General features: G+C 37.3%; 1 protein-coding gene across 2 annotated transcripts in view; it reads right to left on the reverse strand.

The window, feature by feature from the left end:
- Positions 1 to 4,548: 4,548 nt before the first annotated feature.
- Positions 4,549 to 27,789, reverse strand: part of HMGCLL1 (3-hydroxy-3-methylglutaryl-CoA lyase like 1) — a 191,553-nt gene continuing 168,312 nt past the window's right edge. For both annotated transcript variants that reach the window (XM_078447022.2, XM_078447023.2), the window contains 2 exons: positions 9,735 to 9,860; positions 4,549 to 5,880 (listed from right to left, as the gene is read on the reverse strand). In XM_078447022.2, the coding sequence (XP_078303148.1) occupies positions 5,779 to 5,880; positions 9,735 to 9,860 (228 nt within the window). In that variant the 3' untranslated portion in view covers positions 4,549 to 5,778. The remainder of the gene's footprint in view (positions 5,881 to 9,734; positions 9,861 to 27,789) is intronic.

Genomic DNA, 27,789 nt, shown 5'->3' on the forward strand with positions numbered 1-27,789 from the left:
TCTGGGTAAAACTTCTAGGAAAAAAAGTAAGCCGTGTTGCTGATGCTGCTTGTCCTGGAAACACATTTTTAAAAAACACTGTCTTGGAGTGGAGACTTAGACTCTTGCTTCACAGGAGACTACCTTCTATACATTAAAACCAAACAAAAACATAAAACCAAAAAAATTCATGCTTGAAGTCTTACTCCAGACCAACTAAATCAGAATCTTTGGAGGCAAAGTCCAGGTATCACTATTGTTGTCCACACCCTCCCCACTCTTATCTTCCACTGATGGATCAAAGGTGCAGCCTGAAGTGAGACCATAGACAGTAAGTTTGTGTGTCAGCCGTAGAGAATTGAGGGTGATATTTATGTTGAGACTTGATTCTGAAATACCTGTAAATAAGAACTACTGTAGGAACACTGAATCATTGAGGCCTTGATATTAAATCATTGTGGAACTCTTATATCTCATGATTACACAGATGACAGCTGACTTAACACACTTGCTCTCCTTGATGACCTGTTACAGTGGACTTATAAATAGGCAATGCAGTTCTGGTTCCTTGAATGGTTCTAGAAAGTTTAGATAATAAAACTGAGCCTTACTGGCCCAACTGGAATAGTCATTTATGCTTTCATGAGACTGTGTGTGTGGTGTGTTTGTGTAAGAGAGATGTAGAGATAACAAGGAATTACAAGTGCTTCTTATGATAGCTAATATCTTTCTTCCATCTCAGGAAGGTTTTCAATATTACCACTTTTGGACCAATTTTATGGTTTATTCCTGCTTAAAAAATTACTCTACAATTTCATAACCTTCTTGATGTATATATGTTTCCATTCCTTAGTGCGATCATTCAACATAGATTTTAAGTATTGAATAAGAATTGCTGTCAAACTACTAGGAGACAAATCCTAAAGAATGACTAAATATATTTAACAGGCAGACTTCACATAGAATGGTTCCTTTGATTAAATTATTAAATATTTGATTTAAGTTACTATTTTTATTTTTCCTTCTAACTAACATTTACTAGACATCTATTGTGGCAGGCCTGAGCAGTGTGTTCTGGGCACTAAGGAAGTAAAATTAAAGAGGGTAACAAAGCCCTTGTTCTCATGGAGCATATATTTTATTGGGGAAAGAAAGATCATAAACAACTAAATAAAAATTTTATAATAAAAGTTCAACAAGTTAATGTGAGAGAAAGTAATCGAGGCCTTTGCTTAAATTGGGTTTCCCACAAAGACTTACTACGGAGGTGATATTGATGCTGAATCTGAATGACAAGAAGGAGCCAGGCTAAGAGCCAGGAAAAGACCATTAAGGGCAGAAAGAATAACTAAAATAAAGCATCTGAGGTGGGTCTGAATCTTGCCTTTTCAAGGAGCAAAGACATTGGGCCATAGCACAATGCAGGAGGGGTAAGTGGCACAGGTATTTTGAATACACAAAGCTTCAGGGGTGTCTGAGTGGCTCAGTTGGTTAAGCATCCAGCTGTCAGTTTTGGGTTAGGTCGTGATCTCAAAGTTTTCTGAGTTGGAGCCCCACATCAGGCTCTGTGCTGACCGTGTGGAGCCTGCTTGGGCTATTCTCTCTCTCCCTCTCTTTCTATCCTTCCCCTGCTCATGCTATCTCTGTCTCTCTCAAAATAAATTAAAAAATTAAAACAAAAGCTTCCGATGTCCATTAGACACCCAAGAGGAGGTATCAAACAGGCAAGTGCTTCTCTTCAGTGAGCATATGAGTCCCGTGAGGATTTTGGCCTGGGATAGAGCCTGAGATCGTGCATTTCTCAAAAAGTCCCAAGCAATGATAACCCTGCTGGCAGTGGAACACATTTTGACTGGTGGGGATGTAGGCAAATTTGTATGTGACTCAAATAGGAGACAAGGAAGAGACCATAAATTTTGAGGTGGAGGACATGGGACCAGAGAGATAGTGGGAGGTGCATAGAGTGGTCCCCAGAAACCAGGATGGGCTTCCAGCAGGTGGGAGTGTCAAATGAAGTGGTAAACATAGCATGAGTACACATACTTGCATTGAGCATATAACAGCCCCTTGGATAGACTAAGTTAAATTGTACTACTGCTCTAGGTGAGTTTCAAGCTTTACCATTCTTCTCTAGCCTTCACTCCACCCCCAACTAATGTCTGAAGAGTTCACTTCCTGTATTCATTAAAAAAAATTAGCAGGATCAGCTACTTTCCCCTTTAAAACCCATACCCTTCAACTTTAAAACCTTTTGTTTCCATCCTTTGCTTCTGAGAGGAGGTAAATATGGTCCTTCCTTATGGTTGTTAACTCATTAGCCTCAACTCCCCTATCATTTCACCATAAAATGTGCTCTGCATCAGGTTTTTTTCCCCCACTATTTCAATGATCCGTTAAAGGTGATCAGTGACCATAGTTGGTCTATTCTAATGGCTTATTCCCCTCTCACCTTACCTTTAAGGAAGGAACATGTAATGAAGTTACTCCCAGTGAAACATGAGAAGTTTGGGATAGGGGTGGGAAAATATTCTTCATTGATTAAAAAAAACAACAAAACAACAAGACAAACAAAACCACATTCAGAACAAAACCCTCCACAGTGGCTGAGCACTGTGTGGGATGTGAGGCTGGGAAGTATACTGACCATCTTGTGACCCTGAGGAGCAGTAGCCTGAACGTGAACCAATACCTTGAGACAAGAAAAGAGGAAAGTGGAGACAAACTTTTGCTTATAACATAATTGAGCTACTGAACTAAATGATGGTGAAAAAGCAATATTTCTAAAATATTGGAGAGAAGTTTTGTTGCATAAGCCTACTGAGTAAAGGCTTTTTATTATGTGCAATTTATAGCAGCCTCGCTGATGGACTCCACCATAGCAGAATGTGCTTTCTATTAGAGCTGTTCAAGACAGACAATAGTTTCTTAACCCCCTCTCCTTCCCTTTTCTTCCACCTTTATTCCCTCCATTTCTGAACCTCTCCTCCTTTCCTCCCTCTCTTGCCCAATCTCTTCCTCCCTTTTTCTGTCTCCAAAACTATTATTTTAATTTCTCGATCTACCCCACATCTACAAAACTTCTAGTCTACAAAAGCAATTTGTAAATGATTATTGGTATTCACAGCAATTCTTCACTTGGCTGTTACTTCAATTTAGATTTCTGGCTGGTGCCCAGGCCTTACTTTTATCTCTTCTTGACAGTTCTGATAGGGATGATATTTGTGGCTAACTTATTCAATGTTGTGCAACTTGTCACTCTCATACCTGGAGTTGATCATTTCGGAGACATAAGATGCACATATATAGAAATGAATAGCCATGTAAGTCCAGCTAAATGTTAATCAGAATAAATAACATAAAAGGGCAAGTTGAATTTTTTCAGAAAGTCAGAGTCAGTTTCCTGTTTATTTGCTTTGTGAATTTCATGAATCTGGAACTTAGAAAATTTGTAGCTTTCAGAGGACTTCATCTTAGTTTTCATCTATAATAGGTCATCAACATATACATGTGATAAAATATGTTACATATTCTAGAACACAGGATATTTTCCTTAAGGGCAGATTCCACAAGATTATTTTGATAAGTATTTCAATAAAGGTCATAATTTCTTTGCCATTCTAAAGACTTTCCCTATGGCTAACTCTGACATGGGTTTCTGTGCAGGTTGTTTGGGTGGGTCCTACAATGATTCCAGGGTTTCCCGGTTAGTTGAAATATGGCTTTGGTGGGATTCTGCCTATGGAATTCAGGTAGCTTTATGTGCTTAATTGAGTTTTTCACCACAAATCAGAAATAAAACTCTAATTCAGCAGAAAGGTTTATACGGTTTGGGTGGGGAAAGGATAACAAATAACTAAAACATGGACCTTCTTGTGAGTGTGAATAGGAAACATTGAAGGATTCTCGGAACTGAATCTGTAGATTGATATTTGCGCTGTTTAAGTGTGTGCTAAGCTGCACCTGGGGTTTCCGATTACTTGCTCTGCTTACTTTCCGATTACTTGAAGACTGTATGGTTTGTGTTTCAAAACAGCAAAGTTTTGATCCTGGCTGTTTCTATAAGCAGTTTGTACCAAAAGATCGGTTTCCGGATATCTTATAACTAAGAACTCCACAGTTCTAGAAGAGAGGAAAATTCAGTCTTTAGAACACGGGGTGCATTGCCAGCTGCGCACACTAGGGCAGGTGTCCCATTACTGCCCCACTGCACAGGGCTGTTTTCTCTGTGAAGAGAGAGACATAAGGGAGACGTAGCAGGCAGATCCATGAAGTTCTGTGATTCTGTTTGCCCCTGCATTACCTCCCTGCCAACACTAACCCAAATGCAAAGAGTTAGCACTCTAGATGACAGGCCCCTGCTCTAATACCCATCTCAACCTGATAAGCTGGCTTCTTCTTGGGAATTTAGTTTGGTTTTGTCAATTCCCAATATGTTTCCCTTGAGACTTTTATTATGAATATCTTTAAAGTTAAGTTAGTTGTAATCAATAGTTCTCATATTTTTTAAAATTTTTTATTTCAATAGTTGTGATTAATATTTATAGAAAGTCCACAGTGCTCACTTTCATATTTAAAGTTATATTAAAATTTATTCAAAGATAAGATCACCAAGTATTATTGGAGAAGACTACATAAATAGAACTGATGATTCAGACCCGCATTTAATAATTCTGTCCCCATATGATTTGCATAGGTTACAGAAATGCTTTTTCTTAACATAGTCTTTCTGCTCCTCCTCTCCACTTTGACATATTAACTTTTGCTCTTCCTGGAAATGTTTTCTATTGCAAAAGATAAAATTTCAGCCATTTCAACATTAAAAATAACCATAAAGTCAACCAAAAGTGATCACATTTAATCAAAGTACCTGGAATCAATGAAAACAGTTTTGTTTTATTTTGTTTCATGAATTAAAAACTGCCTTACTATTCTTAGGATCTTAGTGACATTTCCTCAGGCAATTTGAATGTGATTTGAAAATTACCAAAGTGGATTATACTCTATGTATCAATCTGTTCTTATCACTGCAGCTGAGACACTGAGATGACAGTCGAACCTTATATTTTTCAATAGTTGAGTAACACCATGCTTGTTTTTACTAAACTTGATGAAAGAGAACGTATGGTAAACTGGATGCATATCACAAACATGGGAGGTCGTAATGTTTCCAGCATATGGCATCTTGCCATTGACCACAGCCTCTTGGAACAAGATAAAGTCGTTGAAATAGTTAACAGATGTTAGCCATACTTGAAATATAAAAGTTCTATTGCTAAAAATTATGTACGGTCAGATGGAGATTTGGCGCTTGGTTCATAATTTAACTGACTTGGCAAATGGAAAGTTGAGATCCAGAGGCATAACGCATAGGACTGAGGCCACACACTTTGCACACTATGCAGAAGCTCATAAACCACTGACAATATGTATACTGTGCTAAGCCAGCTTGATTAAGTATTAACACAGTATTTGATACTTAGGGAAACCTGAAGTTAATTTTCACATCTACTAAATTAAAAAGTTATTTCTATTGGAGCAAAAGAGTAGACTTTTCTCCAAGTTCAAAAGCATATCTACAAATTGTAGTGTTTTACTTCAGCTTCCAATTTACCGATGACTGCATATTGCTTTCCACTGATTTCATAATTTGTCCAGTAATATACTTTAAAATTACATCTTTTTTTCCCCCACTCTTGTCTATTACTTCACATTTCAGAACAACTTGATAGTAATGATTTTCAGATGAGTATCTGTAGATGAAATGGATCTTCTCAGCCTTAAGTCACAAATTTATTCAAGTCAAGCATTGAAGGAGGCTTGTGCTACTTTAGAGTTTGTGGTTTTATTCACAGCTTTGCAAATAAAGTCACCAGCTTCCATCACTTTGTAAATATTGACACCCTGATAAAGAAAAGAAGGGAGACCAGTTGGATTAGGGAGAAAGAAGACAAAACAGATTTCCGTTTATTAGTAGTTAATTCACAATTTGAAAATTATTAAACAAAATGTTGTTCATTGTTGATCTGAAGACAACATTTGTCTCCATGAATCCTGCAGTCAGCATTTTAGTTTCTTATGTTTTAATAAAGCATATATTGAATCTGCCCTTTCTATAAAATCATAGGCTAGCCATACCTGAAAGACCTCAGTGTAATTCAAGGTTGTACCTAAACTCTAGGAAGGACAGTAACAAAACTAGAAACAATGTACAAAATACCAGTGAAGGGCAATTAAAATTAGAATGGTTTGGAGGAGTTCATAGATAAGGACTTAAGACAGAAAATCTTTTTACTATGTAAAGAAACAAACTTGATCAACCTATAGGAGATAGAAGAAAAGTGAATGCATGATTTTAACCATATTCAGAAACACTATCAGTGTGATATTGAAGGAAGTAGTTGTAGGTCAAATAAAATGAAGTAGTATTTAGTACACATCTGGAACTTGTTTGTGAGGTTGTACTGGCTGAAAGCATAAACAGGATCAACAAAGGCTTAGATAAATCCACGAATGACAGATAGGCAGTTGGGTATGAAGGCCAAGTTCGGGGCATACCCCTCATCTCTTGGGCTTGGTGTAACAAAAGGTCCCTATCAAGGTATCCACCCAGCACTTCTGCTGTCACTAGGGGAGACAGAGAATTAGGTAGATTACCCAGAGGTTGCCCTCAGGTAGCATTTCATAAACTCTCAAGTCCTCCCTTAACATGGACTAGAAACTGTATGGACTTAAAATCGAATAGACTCAGGCTTTCGTGCTATTAAGTAATTCTTTTTTTTTAATTTTTTAAATTGTTTTTATTTATTTTTGAGACAGAGACAGAGCATGAGCAGGGGAGGGGCAGAGAGAGAGGGAGACACAGAATCCGAAGGAGGCTCAAGCACACAGCCTGACACGGGGCTCGAACTCATGGACTGTGAGATCATGACTCGAGCCAAAGTCGGACGCTCAACTGACTGAGCCACCCATGCACCCCACTATTAAGTAATTCTTAATATTTATGTACAAGTCCCTCATTTTCTTAAAATAGACAAATATAAATATTCACAGGGCCTTCTCATAACAAGACTCATAAGGAGATCATCATTTTAATACAACCGATTCCTCTCTAGAAACTTGTAGAGCAATGTTTCCTTTGTAGTTTACTTGTTTGTTTTTGGGGAATGATCAAGAGAAATATTTTGTAAAGTGACACTTATAAATGATTTTAATTTTAATTTTGCTATAAAGTTGTTCTAGGGTACCAACATTTGCTTTGGTCTGAGTTTATTGGTTGCGTCCTGAGAATGGCTTTAGGTGGAACATGTTAGGCACATCTTAGTTGATATCCTAAATCCAGTGCTATTTAAGTTTTGTGAATAATTAGCTACATGTGTCTTTCATTTTTGAATTACACCCAGGAAGGAATAATAGAAAGATAACCAGTCTTCTTTGCTCCCCAAGAATTCCATTGATAACAAGTATGTACTGGAATTTGCTGACATTTTACCCAAAAATTTCATTTTGACCTTTCTCTCTCATTTTACTTAACAGAGACCATTATGAAATAACATTGCATGTTAAATATTGAGTCATTTGTCAGATGCTTAAATAGGTCTCATGTACTATGATATGTTCTGGGGTTTCAAGAACCTCATGGAGAATAAAGTTTCTGTCCTCAGGTTGTTTACAGTAAAGCAGGCAATATGGAGTCCTGTTGAGGGGAGGGGGGGACCCTGTATTATAATTAAAGACACTGACAGAGTAATGCCCAGCTGATTACGAGGGCAGAGGGTGAGTTAGTCAACCCACTGAGGATAAGAAAGTAGTGAGGAATGTGTCAGGAAAGTGTGTCAGGAAGGGTAAATCCTGACTTGAGTGTTACCTGGGGAGTATAAGTCTTTGAGAAGGAGGACCAATGGGGCACTGCAGGCAGAAGAACAGTACAAAGTACCTGAAAAATGGATACTATATATGTAGGATGATAGGCAGAGATGACTTGAAAAGTTATGACTAGGCGCTATGAGGTGACAGAACACAGCTTTGCTTTTCAGTAAATGAGAACCCACTTCTGGGTGCTCGAGAAGAAACCAGGCATATTCACATTTGTATTTTGGATGAAATCCTCTGATGGCAGCATGAAGACGGATTTAAAGGCAAGTCAGAAGCCTGCACACCAGTGTAGAGGATGAATACCCAGAAAAGAGATAAGGGATTGTGCTGACATAGTAAGGATATTAAGGAACAACCAAAGTAACTTACAAGTGGCTCTTGGTAATTGATTGGACATGGGAGCCATGGTGACACGGGAATTCTACAGAGAAGCTTGGCTTATTATCTGGGTAGCTGGTTGAATTGCAACTCCTACCCAGTGTAACAATCCTCTCCTTAAATTGTGAATTCTTCTGAATGAAGCTGCGGCTTATTTGCATTTCAGCTCCCAAGGTCTAGAACATGACCTGGTACATAATAAGCATGAAAGCATCAGCTAAGTTCAATTTGGTCATCTAAGTCATGGCCATACATTTTTACTGGAAATGATTAGGGAATTTTGTAAATGAAAGAGTTTCTCCTAACCAGGGAAGATAGGTTAAGTCCCAGGTGATATTACCTATCACCCAGTAAATGTCACTGGAGCATCTCTGTGTAAAAGGAACCGTTGTAATAATCATTCACTGGCTGCAGGGAGAGCTAGACACATTATACATTATACAACCTCAGGGTAGGTTTAGAGGTAGTAGCACACAGGTTGGCATGGAAACCCAAATGTGAGGAACCCAACAGTATGGACCTGGGGATCAAGCAGGGAGACACTAGAAGAGTTTTTGAAGATGGTAGCACTTCACTCTTCAGGTGAAATTGAGTATGGGGAGTAAGGCCAACCAAGTGGTGGTGGCAAATGGTGCTGCAGGACCTTTAACATAAGTAGTGTGAGGAGAGAGAAAAGATGAGAGAGAGGAGCAACATTCCATTTTGTAATCCAGATGATGCTTTCAAGTAATGTTAACAAGCATGTGGTGGGATGCCTGGGTGGGTGGCTCAGTCAGTTAAGTGTCCGACTTCAGCTCGGGTCATGGTCTCACCACTTGTGAGTTCTAGCCCCATGTCAGGTTCTGTGCTGACAGCTCAGAGCCTAGAGCCTGCTTCAGATTCTGTGTCTCCGTCTCTCTGTCTTTCAAAAATAAATAAAGTTAAAAAAAAAAAAAGCATGCGGCAAAACTAATCAGTAATTTAGGTGAATATTGTAGAGGATGTGACTTTCCAGGTACTTTTTTTTAAAGAGACTATTCTTGTTGTCCAGTGTCTCATGCCCTAAGTACTGTTAAGCTCTCCTTTTTCCTGACCATTTCAATAGTGCCCTGGGCCCTTTTCCAGAAGCCCTAGTTGTCAGTGCAAGAAAATCAAGATCTCCATTTCCTCCTAGGAAAACATCCATCCAAAACAAAACGGCAAAAATAACAATCCTAACAGCAAAGACACAGGCTCTGACTCACAGTGTGTGAAATCAAATCAGATGATACATGAAAAAGTACTTTGGAGGTCATGAAGCACCATAAAAATGTGACATGGTAGCATTATTGGTGATGGGGCTATAGCAATAAGTTACTTTATAAAGCCCCCTAAAGAGTTTTTATTGTGTTTTCCCACTGTGCATTTTAGCAGATAGCAAAAGTGTAGTAAAACTTTGACCTCAAAATTGCTTCCCAAATCTGAGACACATTCCCCTTTGTATCTGCAAGGCATGCATGAATATTAAAATATGTTAAATTACTTACTGTGTTGAGCCCCAAGCCATTAAGCATATATATCAAATCCTCAGTGGCTACATTCCCAGAGGCACCTTTTGCATACGGACAACCACCTAATCCTGATACTGCGGAGTCCACCACATTAATTCCCATCTGGAAAACAAACCAGAACACTCAGGGCTTGTCTATTTATGGCACGCAAATTGTTGAATTTCTATTTAACCTGTTCCAAAGAGCAAATAAGCGAAATCTAAACCCATTATGCAAACATACTCACTTACTCACCTGCTGCTAGAACAGTCCCTGGGGTGCTGATTTCTTTTCTATCTAATCTTGTCTGTTAGGCTAATGGAAATTCTAAGGATCTCAGGAAGGAGAATAATCTTAGATAAAAATTAAAATGGTGTTATTCAGAGGGGGTGAAGCTTGAGGTAAGATGAATTCACTCTCAGGTCATATATATTCTCCAACCAATTCTCTAGCTCTATCCTAGTAGTATTATATAAACACAAAGTATTTCCAACATCCCAGCTCAAAGTCAGTGTGCCTTGGCAGACTGGTCTTAGTGGTAGGGTCACTGTATTTGAAGTAGTATTTTAATGGACTCAATTCACCTATTCAATTCACTCGATCTTTATTGAGCCACTATTTTGCATACCCAAACCTGCTGCTTTGGGAGAACTGAAGAGACACTTGTAAGGCAAGCCATCCACCGCCAATGCTAGCTCCATCTCACAGTTATTGGGTCCTCATTAAGTGCTAGATGTTACTCCTAACATCTTAGGAGTATTAACTGCTAACCCTCACAAAAAAAAACCTCATAAGGAAGATATTCTTCTATCCTCGAATCACAGATGAAGAAACTCAAGTACAGCAGGACAACAGAATTTGCCCAAGGTCACCTCTGTCTCCAGAGAATTCGACACTGGGATTATGGTCTCTGGAAACATGCAAATTGGTACAGGTTATGCATGTAGGGACAGGAAAGTTAGAAGGTGTGTGTGCTGGAGGTGGTTTGGAAGACATGATCACAGTGGGGTCTGAAAGGGGTGTTGGAGATCGGGATTGGAGAAGACTGAGAAGACAGGGAGGCATGTATGCTTCTATAAAATGTGACAAGTGGATAATCACATGCTACCAAGAGGCCTAATCTGATTCTTCATCACCTGGGAATTGAAGAAAAAGTAACATGGTCTTAGCTAAAATGAGAAGCACCTGAAATCAGAGCTCTTGGGTGGCCAGCTGGCTTGATAATCTGAATGTTTCACAAGATCCCTGATGCTGCCCTTGCTGCTACTCTGGGGATCACACTTCCTTTTGCTTTTCTTTATCTTTTCTGATAAACTTTTTGTTTTAGAATGGTTTTAGATCTTCAGAAAACTTGTGAAGAACAGAGCATTCCCATATCTTATGCACCTAATTTCCTGTGTTATTACATTATCTTACACTATTAGGGTAAATTTGTCACAGCTGATGAACAAATATTGGTATGTTATTAAAGTCCATTCGTTCTTAGATTTCCTTAGTTTTGAACTTAATGGCCTTTTCTGTCCTTTCATTTGGGTTTGTCTGATTTTTTTTTTTTAATGGTTAGACTAAAATTCTGAAATATTTCAAGAAAGACAACAGAAGTAAAATGCCCTTCTCAATACATTGTATCAAGGGTACATATGATCAACATGTTTTATGACTCATATGCACCTTGATCACCTGGCTGAGGTTGTGTTTGTCAGGGTTCTTCTGCACCAGGAAGTCCCCACTCCCCACTTTCCAGATTATGCTCTTTGGAGGAAAGTCATTATGTGCAGCTCGCACTTAAGAGGTAGAGAGTATCTACAGAAATTATTTGGAATTCTCCCATTTGGGGGATTTGTATATTCTCCTCTATCTATTCAAACATTATTTTTTGTCAGTAGGGACTCATGGTATTTTTTTCAGTTTGGTGTACAATATTACTTTCTATATTTGTGGCTCAAGTTGCTTGAGATTTGGTTTTTAGCTCCTGGGTCCCTTTGTCATACCAAGGGGAGGGGACTGTGCTTTTTGAATCACTCTTCTAGATATCCTCTTAAGTGTTAAGAGGATATCTACCAAGGCCTACAAGTTTAAAAAAAAATTGTATGATAGACCAAAACGTTTAACAGTGGTCATCACTGGGTGGTGTGATTACAGGTAAATTCTGTTTGTCTTTGTTTTCCAGTTTCTCCACAATGAATGTTAATTATATATAAAGAAAAAAAAAAAGGCTCTGTAAACCGTAGTCTGTAGTAGAATGAGAATGAACATAAATGAATCTAAGATTCGTTTTCTTGATTAACATCATTATTTTGCAATTAACTGATCTTCCTAGCATGTGAGACTGCAGGGTTAATCTGCATACAAAATCATTGAATACAGACATGATCTGAGTGAAAGGTTACCTGAAAAATTGCCTTTACCTCTTTCCTAGCATCAGAATAGCTGTAGACATGGATTTTCTGTTAGTAAGCTCTATTCCCAAATTAATTGAATCAATCCTATGCAATATGTGACTTTAAAACAAAGTTGAAGAAATTATTAAAGTATACATTACCTGCGAAGGAGAACATTAAGATATTAGTGCCTTTTAAATTGTCTCTCCAAAATAAAAAAATCACAGTACTATTTTAAAAGTATTTTTTTACGCAGTATCTCTTACATTCTGGTCTCTATTAAATGTGCAGTTCTGTTCCCTAGAAATAACTCTTAATGAAAAATGTTGACCATATACTAAGATTTTTAAACAAGCTGCTTTGGAAACTTCTAGTCTTAGTCAACTAAGAAAATTTGGTTTTACTATGTATGTTTTCTTTACTTCCCTATTCCATTAGAAATGATACATACTATCATGTAAACAAGTTCTTGACCCAGTAGGAAGAAAAATATTTGATTCTTGATGGTAAATAGAAGGATGTTTTTGTACTTAATTATTGAAATCATGATATTATAGTAAATGTCACTACTTTTACTATATTACTATCATGTATTTGAAAATAATAGATAGGCTCTTAGATGAGTTTATCATAAAGAGATTCTTTGCATTAAAAGATCATTCTTAGAAACCCCCTTCCCAGGTCTCCAAACAGAAACCACTACTTTCTGGTTCTTTGAGGTGTGTGTGTGTGTGTGTGTGTGTGTGTGTGTGTGTGTGTATACACATGTGCGTTCCCGGGGTGTGTGCACAAGAGGTTTTCTTGCACCATAGATCACAAAACAAAGCATTTGTTTTTTGTTTTGGAGAAAAGGTTATCTTTAGATGAATAGCCACAAGGTGGCAATGCAGCTTCAAAATCCACCAAGTTAAAGTTAAGCATTTACAACCCTACTGGGTTCCAGCCCCCCAAAATGGCAAACATGTAAATAAATCACTTTATATTATACAAATAAATATTTTCTCTTTAAGAGAGGAAACTTACAAACTGTGGTTCAATATATTCAGTGTATGTTTTATTAGTCTTCCATTGAATAGAACATATTTATGAAGTGCATTCTATGTGCCAGGAACTTGGAATACATACAAAATCCTGTAGCTCATGGGGTTTAGCGTTAGAAATTAAAATTATTATATATTTTGTCACTGAGAAGTTATCAAACTAGAGGCCATTTTCTCTAGGGTAAGAGAACTAATTCTCCCTAAAATAAAACTCAGAACTCAAAGGGTGGAGGTGTGCTTGGCTCCCACATTTCTCCAAGCCTATGCTTAAAGCTATTAATCCAGTGACCAGGAAATGATAAACTTGTTGAGTTCAGTTACATGTGCTCTGTCTGCTTGAGCTCTGCAGTTACACGCTTGGACTTAAGGGCTGAGAAAAATGAATGAAATATTAGTACCCACTTTTTCTGGAAAATGGTAAATTATAGATCTACCATGAGCACATCACTCTGTGCTACAATCTTAGGTAAGCTCTATGGAGTAGTAATCTTGTGTACTGCTTAGATGCCCAAACCATGCTGATATTCTAACAAAAAGTACACCTTGACTTTTTCTTCGTGCTTGCTGTAAGAACTTACTTCCCAAACAAAACTGAAGAATACCTTAAGAGGTGTCAAATCATTTTGCAAAATTTACAATGTCCTATATGTTCATGATTTCAAAATATCTAATGGAATCTAAAATTTTAGGTATTGAGGATACTCAAATCTTAACATACCAAAATTCTGTATATTCCTTAAGGTTTGAAATGGCATTTAATTTCTTTACCCCCTGAGATCAACTTTCTCTTTAAAAACAACCGTTATGTTAGATTTAATTTAAAAATAAGGTAATTTCCGATGGTGTAAGCTACACATTTTGGATTTAAGTTACTCAGGGAAAAGGCAAATATTCATGTAGGATACCTATTAAAAATATACTCATTTTTCTAATATTTGTCTCCTTAGCCATTCCTCATAGCTAGTATCCCCTCTAACATAGGATTGCAATTTTCCATGCATGAGGGGCTACTTGTCTTCCAGGGGTCAGACCAGATAGCACTTATGGACCATGACATTCTTTCAAATAAGCCCAGATCTTGCCTTGAGATACTTCTCAACCAGTACTCTAAACAATTAGTATATATTGAGTTATGATACCATCTGAGAAATAGCACTCTATGCCATTCATGTGCACTGTGAATATATTACATAAATCACAGATAATGAACACTTAGCATACATGAATAAAGTCCAGTGTTTTAATTAAGTGACATATATACCAAAACTGGTATGTAAATGATAATAGGCATATAAATTGCTGTTGGGGGATAACTAAGCCATTGGTGATTGGTTATTAATACTTTCATATAATATCCTTTATCTTTGAACAGATTTTCTGACATCATTTTTTTTGCCTTACTATACATAATGAGATAGATTATATTCTTACCTTCATTTAGTATATTTCAAATGGAGATAGAAATGGGACTGTGTACATGGGAGGGGGTAAGGAAATGGAAAAAGAGATAACAAGGAAATTATCAATTGCGGTAAGACAAAATAATAAATACTATTAGTGAAAATTTATTGAATGTTTATTTCGTCACAGATATTGTGTCATATGCTTTACATATGATAAAGTCACACAAAGTTAGTGTGAAATGGGTGGTAACCCAGGCCCATTTTATTGATGAGGGAACTGAGCCTCCAAGAAGTCAAACACTATTTCTTGCTTTTTGCAGTAGCTGTGTGCTACTGCCAAATACTAATTGTTAACGTTTAATGAGCCTGGACTATATGCAGGGCCGATGACTAAACACTTTCCATGTAATCCTTGTAATAACTTCAGGAGGTGACGTGTGAATTAGGAAAAAAACACTGACAAATCAAAAGCCTTCCCGTTTCTTATGACGCTTTCTTCAACTTTCTAAAAAGTCTGTACACAATTTAGTAACGAGAGATTTGAGAAATTAAATGCTGTCCAAAGGTTTTTTTTCCCCTATGAAGCTAGCCCAAGAAAATAGCCAGAAATGTTAATATAGATTTATGTTCGAGTAGATATTCTTTGTAGCATGATTTGTAACAGGAGAAAGAAGGCCATAAGTTAAATGTCTGATAATAGTGAAGTAGTTAACACATTAGATAAGATGGACTATTTATTATGAAATCATTAGATACCCACTGAAAAAACACATTCAGTGAGGAACAAACCTCCATATGTTTGAGTCACTATTCATTTTGAGGTGTGCAGTAATGTTGGCACAGCCAATTAGAGCTGATATACCAGCTGATGAGATAGGTTAAAATCTACCATTTTGCAGCTAGTTTCTATTCTATCTTTTCTTTTGTTAATGGAGCATTTCTTAATGATTTTATTTTATCTCTTGAGATGATTTCTCTTGGCATCATCTACTTTTGCCTGTTCTTGAGTAGACGGTGCTACTATACCTCACTTCTCCAGTAACCTGTAGAAAAGGACAGAAAAATGTCCTTTGAAGTAGAGTGAGGAGAGGATGGACAGAGGTACAGAGATGTGTTAAAGCAACACAGACCTCGACGTTTTCAGGAAAATAAATGATCAGTAATCTACCTCTTTAAATTGTTTAGTAGTTACCCTATGGTTTACAATAGAAATATTTAATAAGTACCTTCAAATATCCATGCCACATATAATGAAAGACCTTAAGACAGTAGATTGTCTATTCCATCCAACCACCCTTTGTGCTGTAGTTTTCTTACGTTTACTTTTATAATCCCCTAATACATTTACATACCCATAACATGTTGCTACTCTTTTTGCTTTAGGCAATTATCTTTTAGAGCAATTAAAATAAGGAAAAGAATTCACTTTGATTTACTCCACTTTGAGTTCTCTGAAGAAACTTGACAAGAACATCAGAGATTCAGATCACAGTATTCAGTTAACACTTTTTGGAGGTGGATGAAGGAAGATGAGTTACTGAAAGAGACAAGGAGTTCAGGAGGAGGTCCAATGTCACAAGCCAGAGTGGGAAAATTTTCTCTAAATACTTACACCACAGTAATGAAGGCTTCACAGAAGGAGAAGTCTTTCTATTTAAGGAAAATAAGAGCCTAGAAAAACTACTGGATATGAAACTGACAAATTTTGAAATGGATTGTTGCAGCATAGACAGGACAGGGAGAGCTAGCAATTACTTGAAAAACAAATGGAGAGCATACAGCCTAGTACTTAAAAAACCAGTTTAGGGAGACCTGTATTTGAACCTGTTCTGCCACTTGTTAACTGCATGATGTTGATAATTTTACTTTACTTCTCTGTCCCACCAACTGTAGAATGAATATAATAGTACTAAATGATGGCTTGTTTACTATTTTGTGAGATCTTCCATGGGAAGTGCTTACCACATAGTTTGGCACATAACACTCTGCAAATGTTGGCTTTAACAAGAATAGGTCAAGAATATAGAGACAGAGGGCATGTGGTCTTAAAGAAAATTAGGGCATAATTGGGGGTATGTGAATGGAGAGATAAGGGGAATATCTGAGACCTATAACTTGGAAGCCTTAAGGGACAAATTAAATGAAGTAAAGAATGATACCAGGGGTGCCTGGGTGGCTCAGTGGGTTGAGTGTCCGACTTAGGCTTAGGTCATGATCTCACAGTTCGTGGGTTTGAGCCCAGTGTTGGGCTCTGCACTGGGATCCTCTCTTCCACCCCCAACCCCACCCCCATCTCTCTCTGTCCCTCTGCCACTTGCACTCTCTCTCAAAATAAATAAATAAACTTAAAAAAAAAAAGAATGATGCCATACATAGAAGAGAAAATTCACAGAGCAAAACCCTTAGGGGATGTGGATGAATTTGGGATTAAGGCAGAAACATGGAGTTGAGCTAGAAATTAGTGGAGAAAACTGTCCTTTGAAGTAGAGTGAGGAGAGGATGGACAGAGGTACAGAGATGTATTAAAGCAACATGGACCCTGAAGTTTTCAGGAAAACAAATGATCAATAATCTCAGAAACACAGTGACTGAGTTTATCTGCTGAGATTTCAGAAACGAGTTATGTCATTTCTGGCTCCCTGATACTAGCTTCTCTTAGACCCAGCCCTACCCTGCTCTTCCCACACTCTTTGATGTGTGCACAAATAGGTAGATAGATAATGGGGAGGAAGAAAAGTGGACAGATCAATAAATAACACTGGAAACAATAAAAATTGTACCTATACATTTTTCGTAAGAATCTGTAAACTATTTTTCATAAGGATCTATAAATTCAAGAGTTTTACAACAATACAATTTAGTCTATTTCCCCTGTGATTAATTGATTTAAAGGGAACTAAGCACCTGAGTTCTTTGTGGGGTTACCAAAAGTCACAGAGGTCATTAGTTCTTGAGGTGGATCTGGATTCTAGAGGTGGATCTTGTCTCTGGAATTTCACTAGTAGGAGGTAAATAAATTCTAGTTCCAAATGAATGTTAGTGGGAAGACTATCTAATGGTATAAATATGCAACTAAATATTAAGTTTTAAAAAAGTTAAAAGAATGAAAGCACAGTGATGCTGACAAGAATTAAGTGTCAATGTTATCAATACTCATAAAGCAAGAAGGGCTTGGGATAATAGGAGGACCAAATTTGGGGGGCAGTGGAGAGTCAAAACAGCAAGATATATATATTAAGTGTATGAGGACAAGAACGTTCCTCTATCTCACTTCATCATAGGCTCAGTATATGGCATAGCTCTTAGAACATAATAAGTTATTACTCAAATATTTTTGAAAGAATTGGACAAGTAATGTATCTAAAACAACAATACATGCAATACCAAGACCTGGTGTAAGTATAACTACACATGATAATAAATGAACTTGATACAATTCAATTGGAAACACAGAACTACATAAGGAGGACACTAAAATAAATGAAATGATTCAGTGGTTCACTACCTATGTTGTTTGTTCCCTAAACCTCCTTTTCTTAGAACCGTCTTCTCATAAAGATGGGTTCCTGGAACCTGTTTGTGTGTTCAGTGACTCCTTATTCAGTGCAGTTGATGGACCTCAATTGAGTCAATCACAGTCTCCTCTCCCAGAACTCATAACAGACACAAAGATAGAATTCACCTTTCTAAAAGGTCAGATGTACAGCATATAAACTATGGAGAAACAACTTTTTATATGAGCAATGGAAAAGCAGAGAAATTCAGTCTGCAGTAAGAGGGAACAGGAAGCATCACTGAATCAGAAATGTCACCTGAATTTCAGACAGCTTCTCAGTCTTTCTGAGGTCCAGTTTCACTTCTTCTTTACCTTTGTTTTTGAAATAACTTTTAATCAGAGCTATGTCAAGTGTCTTCAACCATATAATATTCCTAGGAAGTAGGTACTATCATCATTTTATAAATGAGAAAACTGAGTCACAGAATGTTTAATATGACCATGCATAGTGTTACATATTTGATAAGTGATTAAGCTGAGATGCAGGATTAGGTGAAAAAGTCTCCAAATGTCTGCTCTTGTGTGTGTACTTCTTTAGGAGGTTTTCATGAGACATCCCTGTATCCTCATAACAAAGGGTCCTTTTTGCTTAAGGTAGTTTGAGTTGGCTACTGTGGCTTGGAAACAAAGAGTAGTAACTAACACATCATTAAGTTAATGACCTGGCAGAGAAGATATTCATAAAAACAAAGAACTATAATACAAAGTATAGTGTGGTAGTTATTATGAGAATTACAAACAGAGCTATTCAGAAACACCAGTGAGACGGTTTCTATATTTTGTAAGGGAGCAAGGAAGGAGGGGCAGGGTGAAAAGGTTGATGAATAGTTTGGCTCAGCTTTGGGCCTTGAAGGATGTTGACAAGTGGGGGATGGTGAGGGAAAATATATTCTACAGAGAAAGAACAGCTTGAGAAAAGGCACATATGATGAACAGGCCAAGGATGTACTGAGAATATTTTAATGAGTCCTGTACTGTAGGGGCTGTTGAGGTGTGGAAGGAGTGCGGTTCCAGATCATGATAGGCCCTGAATGCCTTTCTCTGGGGTATGAGCTTTATTTCCTACAAAATAAAGAACTACTTAAGGTCCATGAATAATCATGGCATCATAAGCATTTGTTTCACTCAAAGTTTGTTATCAGGGGAGCAATAATGGAGATGGATAGAGGTTAAGAAATATGTAAGCAGAAGTACTTGTTAGAAAAATTAGGGCAGGGGCGCCTGGGTGGCGCAGTCGGTTAAGCGTCCGACTTCAGCCAGGTCACGATCTCACGGTCCGTGAGTTCGAGCCCCGTGTCAGGCTCTGGGCTGATGGCTCAGAGCCTGGAGCCTGTTTCCGATTCTGTGTCTCCCTCTCTCTGTCCCTCCCCCGTTCATGCTCTGTCTCTCTCTGTCCCAAAAATAAATAAACGTTGAAAAAAAAAAAAAAAAAAAAAAAGAAAAATTAGGGCAATGCATGAAGTCAATGGTGATGAGTATTTAAAATGAAGCTTTTGTCATTGACTTCTAGCTTAACAGCTAATAGAAGGATGATCCATTAGCTGGAATGGGATACAGAATCAACTCCAGTAAAAAGTAGAAAATCATTATAGATATTTAAAACAAAACTGGATATTTAACATGTCATTTCTTAAAGCATTCATGCTTGTTCAAAACTAGCATTAATTCTTCTTAATCTTTAATTGTATACCTATTTCTTCTTGCTCACTTATATCTGGGGTGATCAATGGCTTTGGTAATGTTCAAATTAATGGTTAAGCATTCTTATAATCCAAAGAATTGACCTCTCTTGGGCAGTGAAACAATTAAAAAAAGATATGGCATCGTGCTTCCTGGTTTGAAGATTTCGCCTCTCTGTTGAGTACTAGGGGTGTAGTTGGGGTAATGGGTGATAGAAATTTCAGATAGGTTAAGGGAAACCCTAGAATGCATGAGAGTGGTCCTGCTTATAAAAGTGTATTCTGGGAGTGTATAAGACTCAAAAGCTCCCATCCAACTGGCTGGAATGCCAGCTCAGCAAAGGTGAAGTGAGGAACCTGGCAAGTGGGACCCAAGGTAGCCTCAAGGACAATAGAGCACTCAATCCGGCCACAGAAAGCATACAACAGTTTTGTATATCCCTCACCAGAGGTAAGAGAGCACAAGCAAATGTGAGAGAACTAGGATAATGACCAGGAAGGAGCCAAGTATGAGCCAACATCTATACACCATGATTACCTATCACAAGGGGCAAGGCTGAACAGGATGGAGAGATGCATCAGAGGAGATGAGTGAGGACTGAGAATGCCATAAAACCAGGTAACCCCTGACTAATGGTGGATGGGTACTCAAACTCCCTTCAAGTGGACAAGCTCATAGGAACAAAAGGCAAAGAAGAGCAGGGGAAACTTGAAGCACTGAGTTTTAAATGGAAATGATTCAGCTGATTTGACTTCAGCCATTTATTAGGAGATATTTGGAGCATTTAAACTGGAGGGATTATTAAACTGAACATTGTCACTTATTTACATAGAAAGTTTAAAACATTTCACAATGTTATATCACTGTATGATTACCACTCACATCCTTATTGTTCATTTCAAATAGTTCAAGTTCATTCTGATTCCCAAATGACTTACCAAAAAACTTGCTTACTCTAGAGACACCATTGATCAGAATATCTCACAAGATATCTATGGTTATAATGGTGTTAAGTTTTCTAAGCAGTGAGTATAACTTGAAAAGAGAGAAAGCTGAATATACATGAAATCAAAATGGATTTTCCTCCAGTTGAAGCCAATTATTCAGAGAAGGTAGGAAAACAAAAGTATACACTTAAATATATAGCAGGTGAAGTGGGTTTGGAGCAAACCAACATATCTGGAAAACATGATAGGATCAATGGTTGAGGCAATTGTGAGCATTTTGGATAAGGCTCAGAGGTAGATAATAGTTGTAGTTACATAGTTCAAGATCATTATGTGGTCAAGAAAGTAGACATATTTTGTATGACTCCCCAGGAAAATGGACAGAAGTACATTTTGCTTGATTATGAGAGAGAACTCGGTAGCCATTTAAGGCTGCCCCAAATTAAATGGTTAACACTCAAAATAATTATCTCCATGCCACTGAAACTATTAAAAGACGGTCTAAAGATTGTAGAAAGAATCCCTTCTCCAGTGAGTGAAGCTATTGGCTTTGAGGCTCTCTAGGATTTTATCCAATCCTAAGGCTTTCTATAAATGCACATTTAACTTAGCTTGCTCAATACCATCTAATTTTGTCATAAAGTTATAAACGTAGATCACATTAAAATATTAAGTGTTTCTGCTATTGTGATTTGAGGTAACACATTCCTGTGGTAGGTCCATTCCTTGGCATCTGTACATGACAGGCAAATTCTAAGCAAAGACACAGTGACTTCTTGGGATGGTAACATTCAATAATCTTCTAGATGGCATACAACTGTGTGTCCAGTGCTAATAGCCAAGAAAAAAGACTTTTAACACACAGTTTAAGAAAAAAACTTGAAGAGTCTCCTAAAAGGTGTCAAAACCATACATACTTGGTGTATATGGCAAGCCTGCCAAATACCACTACAGTTACAAAAGCTTAGGATTTGTTTTAACTTTAATACTTACAAGCACCTAAGATTCAATGCTTAGTTAAGAGTTAAAATAGAGAAGCAGACAGGAATTTTTAGATATGAGTCCAAGTACTATTCCCTCTCTTGGCTAGATAACATTCAGAGAAAAAGAAATCACTTATGAAATAAGTAGGAAAATACAACATTAACCATGGGAAAAATGGATTGATATGGCCATATATCCTGTTTGGGTGAGAATAAAGTTAGACTCCTCAACTTTTACAACAGAACAAGAAACCTTCCACCTGCATCTCTGATTCCAAAGTGTGTAGCCCAGTGATACTCAAGTGTCTGCTTGTCTGCCCCTTTTTGGTTCCTGGTTTTGTTTTGTTTTGTTTTGTTTTATTTTGAGAGAGCGAGAGAGAACATGCACATTGGCAGGGGAGTGGAGGGGGGGAGAGAGTGAGAGAGGGAGAAAGAATGAGAGAATGAGAATCCCAAGCAGGCTCCATGCTGTCAGCACAGAGCCTGATGTGGGGCTTGACCTCATGAACCATGAGATCATGACCTGAGCCGAAATCAGGAGTCAGAGGCTCAACCAACTGAGCCACCCAGGCACCCCACCCTTTTTGGTTCCTTAACACAGGGGACTGAGATGTGTAGCCTGCATTCCCCCAACTTCCATGTCAGCTAGATTCCAACTGGTTCAGCCAACAGAAGGCTCTGATGGAGGAAGAAGCTAGAACATTTCCCCCTCTGTTTCAGGTGGTATTTTTAGCACAGCCTGTTTCCTCATTGTCTCTAAATGTTGACCATGGACAGGCCCATCATGGTTCCACTTCCGTCCTGGTGACTCTGGATGGTGGGCTTCTATAACAATGTCTTCTTTGTCCAGCCTCATGGCCTCACCGATGTTGCAGTGTGATTTCCTGTTGTTGCTAATCTCAGGAGTGCCACCTTAAAAGTGAGAGCACCAGGGTGCAAGATATAAGGAGATATCCACTCTCAGGGTGGAGCAAGTACAGTTAACACGTGAAAATGAGTGCACCCTGGGCACTGGGTTACCCTGCCCTAACCCAGATCTCACTCATCTTTGGTTGCTTTGCTGCCTAATGTTTAGTTTTATGGTTCTCCTTTCACCTGTACACAATTTCCTGGATTCAGTTGCTTATATGGCTCCTGCTTTCTGGCTGCACCCTGAGAGACTCAAGCATCCTTTTCATAGAGTTCAATCTGAATTTGTTTCCACTTAGCTGTTGTCAAAGGCAGATTGAGAAAATATTAAAGGAAGACCTTTTAAGAAATATACAGTCCCCCCTCTTCTAAGTATTTGAATTCTAGTCTTCAATGAATTTATCAGAAAGTTCTATACCAGGATCTCATCAGCTCAGACTCCTGCAGAGATAGCTTCCCTGAATCCTATTTTAAGGTTATTTTCTTTCATTTACTGATAGTCCTTATAAAACATAAAAAATAAGTCTCGTGATGGACAATTTTCCCCCACATATATCTTAAAACCTCCTGATGAATATACCATTCATTAATTTTACTATATTGTATCCTGTCTTAATCAGGATGATCAGGTTGAATTCCTTAAGGGAATAAAAATAGGGGAAATGTGTTGGTTCACTTAAGTGGACTGCGGAGAGTTTGGAGCTAATCTTGGGAAAGACTGGACCCTTTCTGTTTCTTTCTCTCTGTCTCTTTCCCTCACTTCCTCCCTTTGTCTTCACCCACCCCCCATCATTTATTTTCTGTGTTGGCTTTATTTTTTTTCATATATTCTATACCAAAGGTCACAGAATTTTATGTAAGAAAAGTGAGCACTTTTTCGTGAGCTCCAACCAGGAAACTACTGGGAAAAGGATATTCATTGAGCCCCCTTGAATCATATGTCCGTTTGTAACTAGTTATTGAAGCAAAGTGCACTAGAGTACAAAGATTTCTTGTAGGAGGGTCATGAGTGTACCATTTCCTATACTTAGGAGGGGTGGTGTGTGTGTGTGTGTGTGTGTGAGGATGGAGAAGGTGCTGTAATTTCTCTGCCCTCACAAGAAGTACATGGTCAGCCTGGTAGGGAAACGGTTTCTTAGAAGAAGGAAGGTGTTATTTTCACAGATCAAACAAGAACTCTTCAGTAAATTGCTTTTGTGGAAGCCACTCATTATATTCCATTTAAGTGTCAATACCATAACAAGATTTGTGTAACTCTTTAGGTCTTTGTTTTTAGAAAACTTGCAACATCATTTAATGCTCAGTAGTGGCAAGTGTTCATCACGTCATTTAACAAACATTTATTGAGTTCCTACATTGTTCTGGGTGTCAGCTCTAGAGTAGTGGAAAATAACATGTACATAACATGTACAAATATATGCTTTTATGGAGCCATCTTTCTGATGGAGGAGAAAACACTTAACATGGTTAAACCACAAGATAAGAACGATGCAGGAAGCAATTTACAGGGGAGAGATGCCAATGTACACCATTATTCTTCTACAGAACACTGCTTGAGAAAGGAGTATTTGAGCTGAGACCTGGGTGAAGTAGGAAAATGAACTAAAGAACTTATATGAAATAATTGCATGTAAGGCAAAATGAACAAAGTCAGAACAAAAGCCTTGAAAAGGGATGATGCTCCGTGTGTTCAGAGCAGTGAGCAGACCACAATGACAGAGTAGTAGGAAACAGGGAGACAGTGTTAGAAAATAACACCAGACACTTACCAGGGCCAGATATTGTAGACAAGTATATTTTAATAAGGTGTGTATCATTAGGATAGCAGATGGGAGTCTCAGCATTTTTTCAATGATAGGAATAGAATGGAAAACATCTTGGGGCATTATACTTTTTTTCCATATCACAAAACATTTTACTTTATGATAGGTTATGATGTTTTGGATTAATAAACTACAGTGGACTAGGGAGAATGTTACTGGCCAAAGCTGATGAAGCTATTAACAAATTAATTGAAGACATGTTTGTGCTTTCCTGTCAAATAAAACATGTTTACTTGAATAAAAGTCTCCTGTAATTGACTACAGGCTATGTAGTTTCTTACTTGGATGATACAATATGAATTTCATGAATATCCATTAGTTGAAATAGTTCTGATTTCACAAGGAGACCTCTTTGATCAAAATTACTATGAAATGATAGCTCTTATGAACATATTCAGTATTGTCAATCAACCAATACTTACCAAATACACACTTACAAAGGCTCGGCATACCAGTATATTTAAGATACAGTTCTTTATAGAAAAAAAAAAACAAAACCTTATAACCTAGTAGGGAAGATATGATGTACATATGAATACACAGAAGGACGACTGTGAGAAGTACTAATTCAAGTCAATTAGGAAAATATAAGAGTTCAAGGAGGAAGGAAATTATTTCAGGCCGTGTTAATCAGGGCAGGTTGCATGGAGGAAATGACATCTGAATCTGGCCTTGAAGAGTAGGATGATTTTACAGAGTATGGCACTTGGGAGTAGTCCTTCAAAAAGAACTGAAAACAACACCAATGACTGAACTTGTTAATAACAGTTTCCTGTTTATTGATATTTAACATGAGCTCGATTCTTCCCACGATGTAGCCCAATTTTGTAGAAGTATCCAAAATATTATTTACTATGAAAACATTTAAGTGGTTTCTATGTACAACTCACTAAAGGGGACAAAAATAAAGGTTATATGCAATATTATAAGTCTAGATGCTTAATGGAATGGGTTCTTAAAGGATTGTGATACGTACATACACATACTTTTTAAATTTCAGTCAAATGCTATGTTATTGAATATGTTTAAGATAGCTTATATATAAATATAGGAGATATACATATCCATATATAGCTATCAGTGTGTGTGTGTGTGTGTGTGTGTATTTCAACCATATTACATAGTTACTATTTAATTTAGAACCTCAGCATCTTCTTTACAGCTAATGTCCATGAGATATCTGTAAATACTATTGCATTTCTTAATAGAATTACATCTGTTCTTTCTCAGTATTTCAGGCCAGTGCCTAATCTTGTATCAATTACTCACATCATCTCACATGTCCAGAAGGAACCTATATCAAAGTTTGTAAGCCATCTAACAAACGCATGAATGCTTCTCTAAAGTATAGCTGTATTTGAAATTTTACAGAGGAGGAACTCTTCCAAGCATCATATCTCACTAAGGATAAAAGAAATCCAAAACTTTACACAAAATAAAGTACATCATATAGTTGTCTATGGAAAATGTGCTAGTTATTTATTGCGATATATGTAAAACTAAAAATATCATGTCAAGTTGGTATTTAACTCAAAACTGAACCAGGGGTGCCTGGGTGGCTCAGTCGGTTAAGCAGCCCACTTCGGCTCGGGTCATGATCTCGCGGTCCGTGAGTTCAAGCCCCGCGTCGGGCTCTGTGCTGACAGCTCAGAGCCTGGAGCCTGTTTCGGATTCTGTGTCTCCCTCTCTCTGACCCTCCCCCGTTCATGCTCTGTCTCTCCCTGTCTCAAAAATAAGTAAAACGTTAAAAAAAAATTTAAAAAACAAAACTGAACCAGTTACGTGAACAAATAACTCATTTTTTTCTTAACTGAAGATGAATGACAATTGAGAGTCATAGCACTGAGGTTTAATTTTACCCAAGTTTTTGTCCCTTTCACCAACCACATATTTATAAACGTCATTTGCTACCAGACAAGGTTTGGGGGAACACAATAGACAGGGGCTTTGGCTTTGCTTTCAGTTCTTCAGTTACTAGATATTTGACTTTGGAAGAGTTACTTTGCTTCTTTGGGTCTCACTTTCCATATTTGAAAAGTGAGTTGGTAAAATAGTTCCCTCTTGAGGTCTTACTTTTAGAGTATATAAAAATATTCTCTAAAAAAAGAGGAAGGATAGAGTTCATGGTTACTTTCCTAATTATAAAGGAAACGAGAGATGCTTAAGAGCTCCCTATAAAGTTTTAATAAAATGGCAATCAAGGTACTGATATTATACCTGCCAAATATCATACATTTATAGCAAAGGTTTGTACATGGTAGGCAGACAGTCTATATGTGTTAGGTGATTGGGTGAGCATATTTTGTGCTTCTAATATATTATTCTACTGATAAAATATGTTACAGTTAAAATGCATATTTAACATTAAGGGAATAACATGTTTATTGCACTATAAATCATCATGCTTCTCAATATATAAAAAAACTCTTCTTCTAAGTCACAGTTCCAAATGTTTTACAAGTCATAGATTCCTTAAGGAATCTGAGGAATCTGAAGAAAACATTATAACCTTTTGCTACAAAAACTCAAAGACACACATTCAAAACTGAATATACTGATCCAATCCATGGGCTGAACACTTTTCTAAAACAAATATATTGAACTCACTTGTCACTTTTATCCAAGGGAGAAAAAATACTCCATTGTTACTAGTGAGCTGTATAGCCCATGTATCTGCACATTTTTGTGTGTCACTGTTTAACCCAGAAATGTCTGAAATTTGGTATGAAGATAGGTTTTAATATCAACGTTTCTTATTTATTACTAAAACACTAGCAACATTTAAACATTTATCTGACCAAGTAACATTAAGTAGGAAATCTCTATGAGACATAAAATATAAGATGTAATATCTGCTCATGAGAAACAACTTAATGTGTTTTATTAAGACTTTTGCCCTTAGGGTGCTGCTACAGGACTTGGAACCAAAATCATTTAACTCTGTGCCCTGAATATGGAGGAAAAGAAAAAGAAACACAAAAATCTAATTTGTAAAATTATTCTGTTGTGCTTTGTTGGCAAGCAGTATAAACATCCTAAAGAATAATGATCTGTTGTATTTTTTAGTCATCTAGACATTCTTTAAGGTAGTAAAGATTTTTTTTTTTATTTTGAGAGTAAATTGTTTTTTTGGAGAGTCAAAAAAAAGAAACATGTGGAACACATTCCTTGGCTTTCCAAAACCTCCAACTGTGAGTGACACATGTACAGTATTTTAAAATTTGCAAAAAAAGAAAAGAAACAAGAAAGGAAAATCATATTATAATTCTCCAAATAACACTGTGTTTACCAAGCAGTACTGGTTTTGCAAAGGTTTAGCTAGTGTTTCAA

The sequence above is a fragment of the Panthera onca genome, chromosome B2, assembly GCF_046562875.1.
Source record: "Panthera onca isolate mPanOnc1 chromosome B2, mPanOnc1 haplotype 2, whole genome shotgun sequence".
In the NCBI taxonomy this organism is placed as follows: Eukaryota; Metazoa; Chordata; class Mammalia; order Carnivora; family Felidae; genus Panthera; species Panthera onca.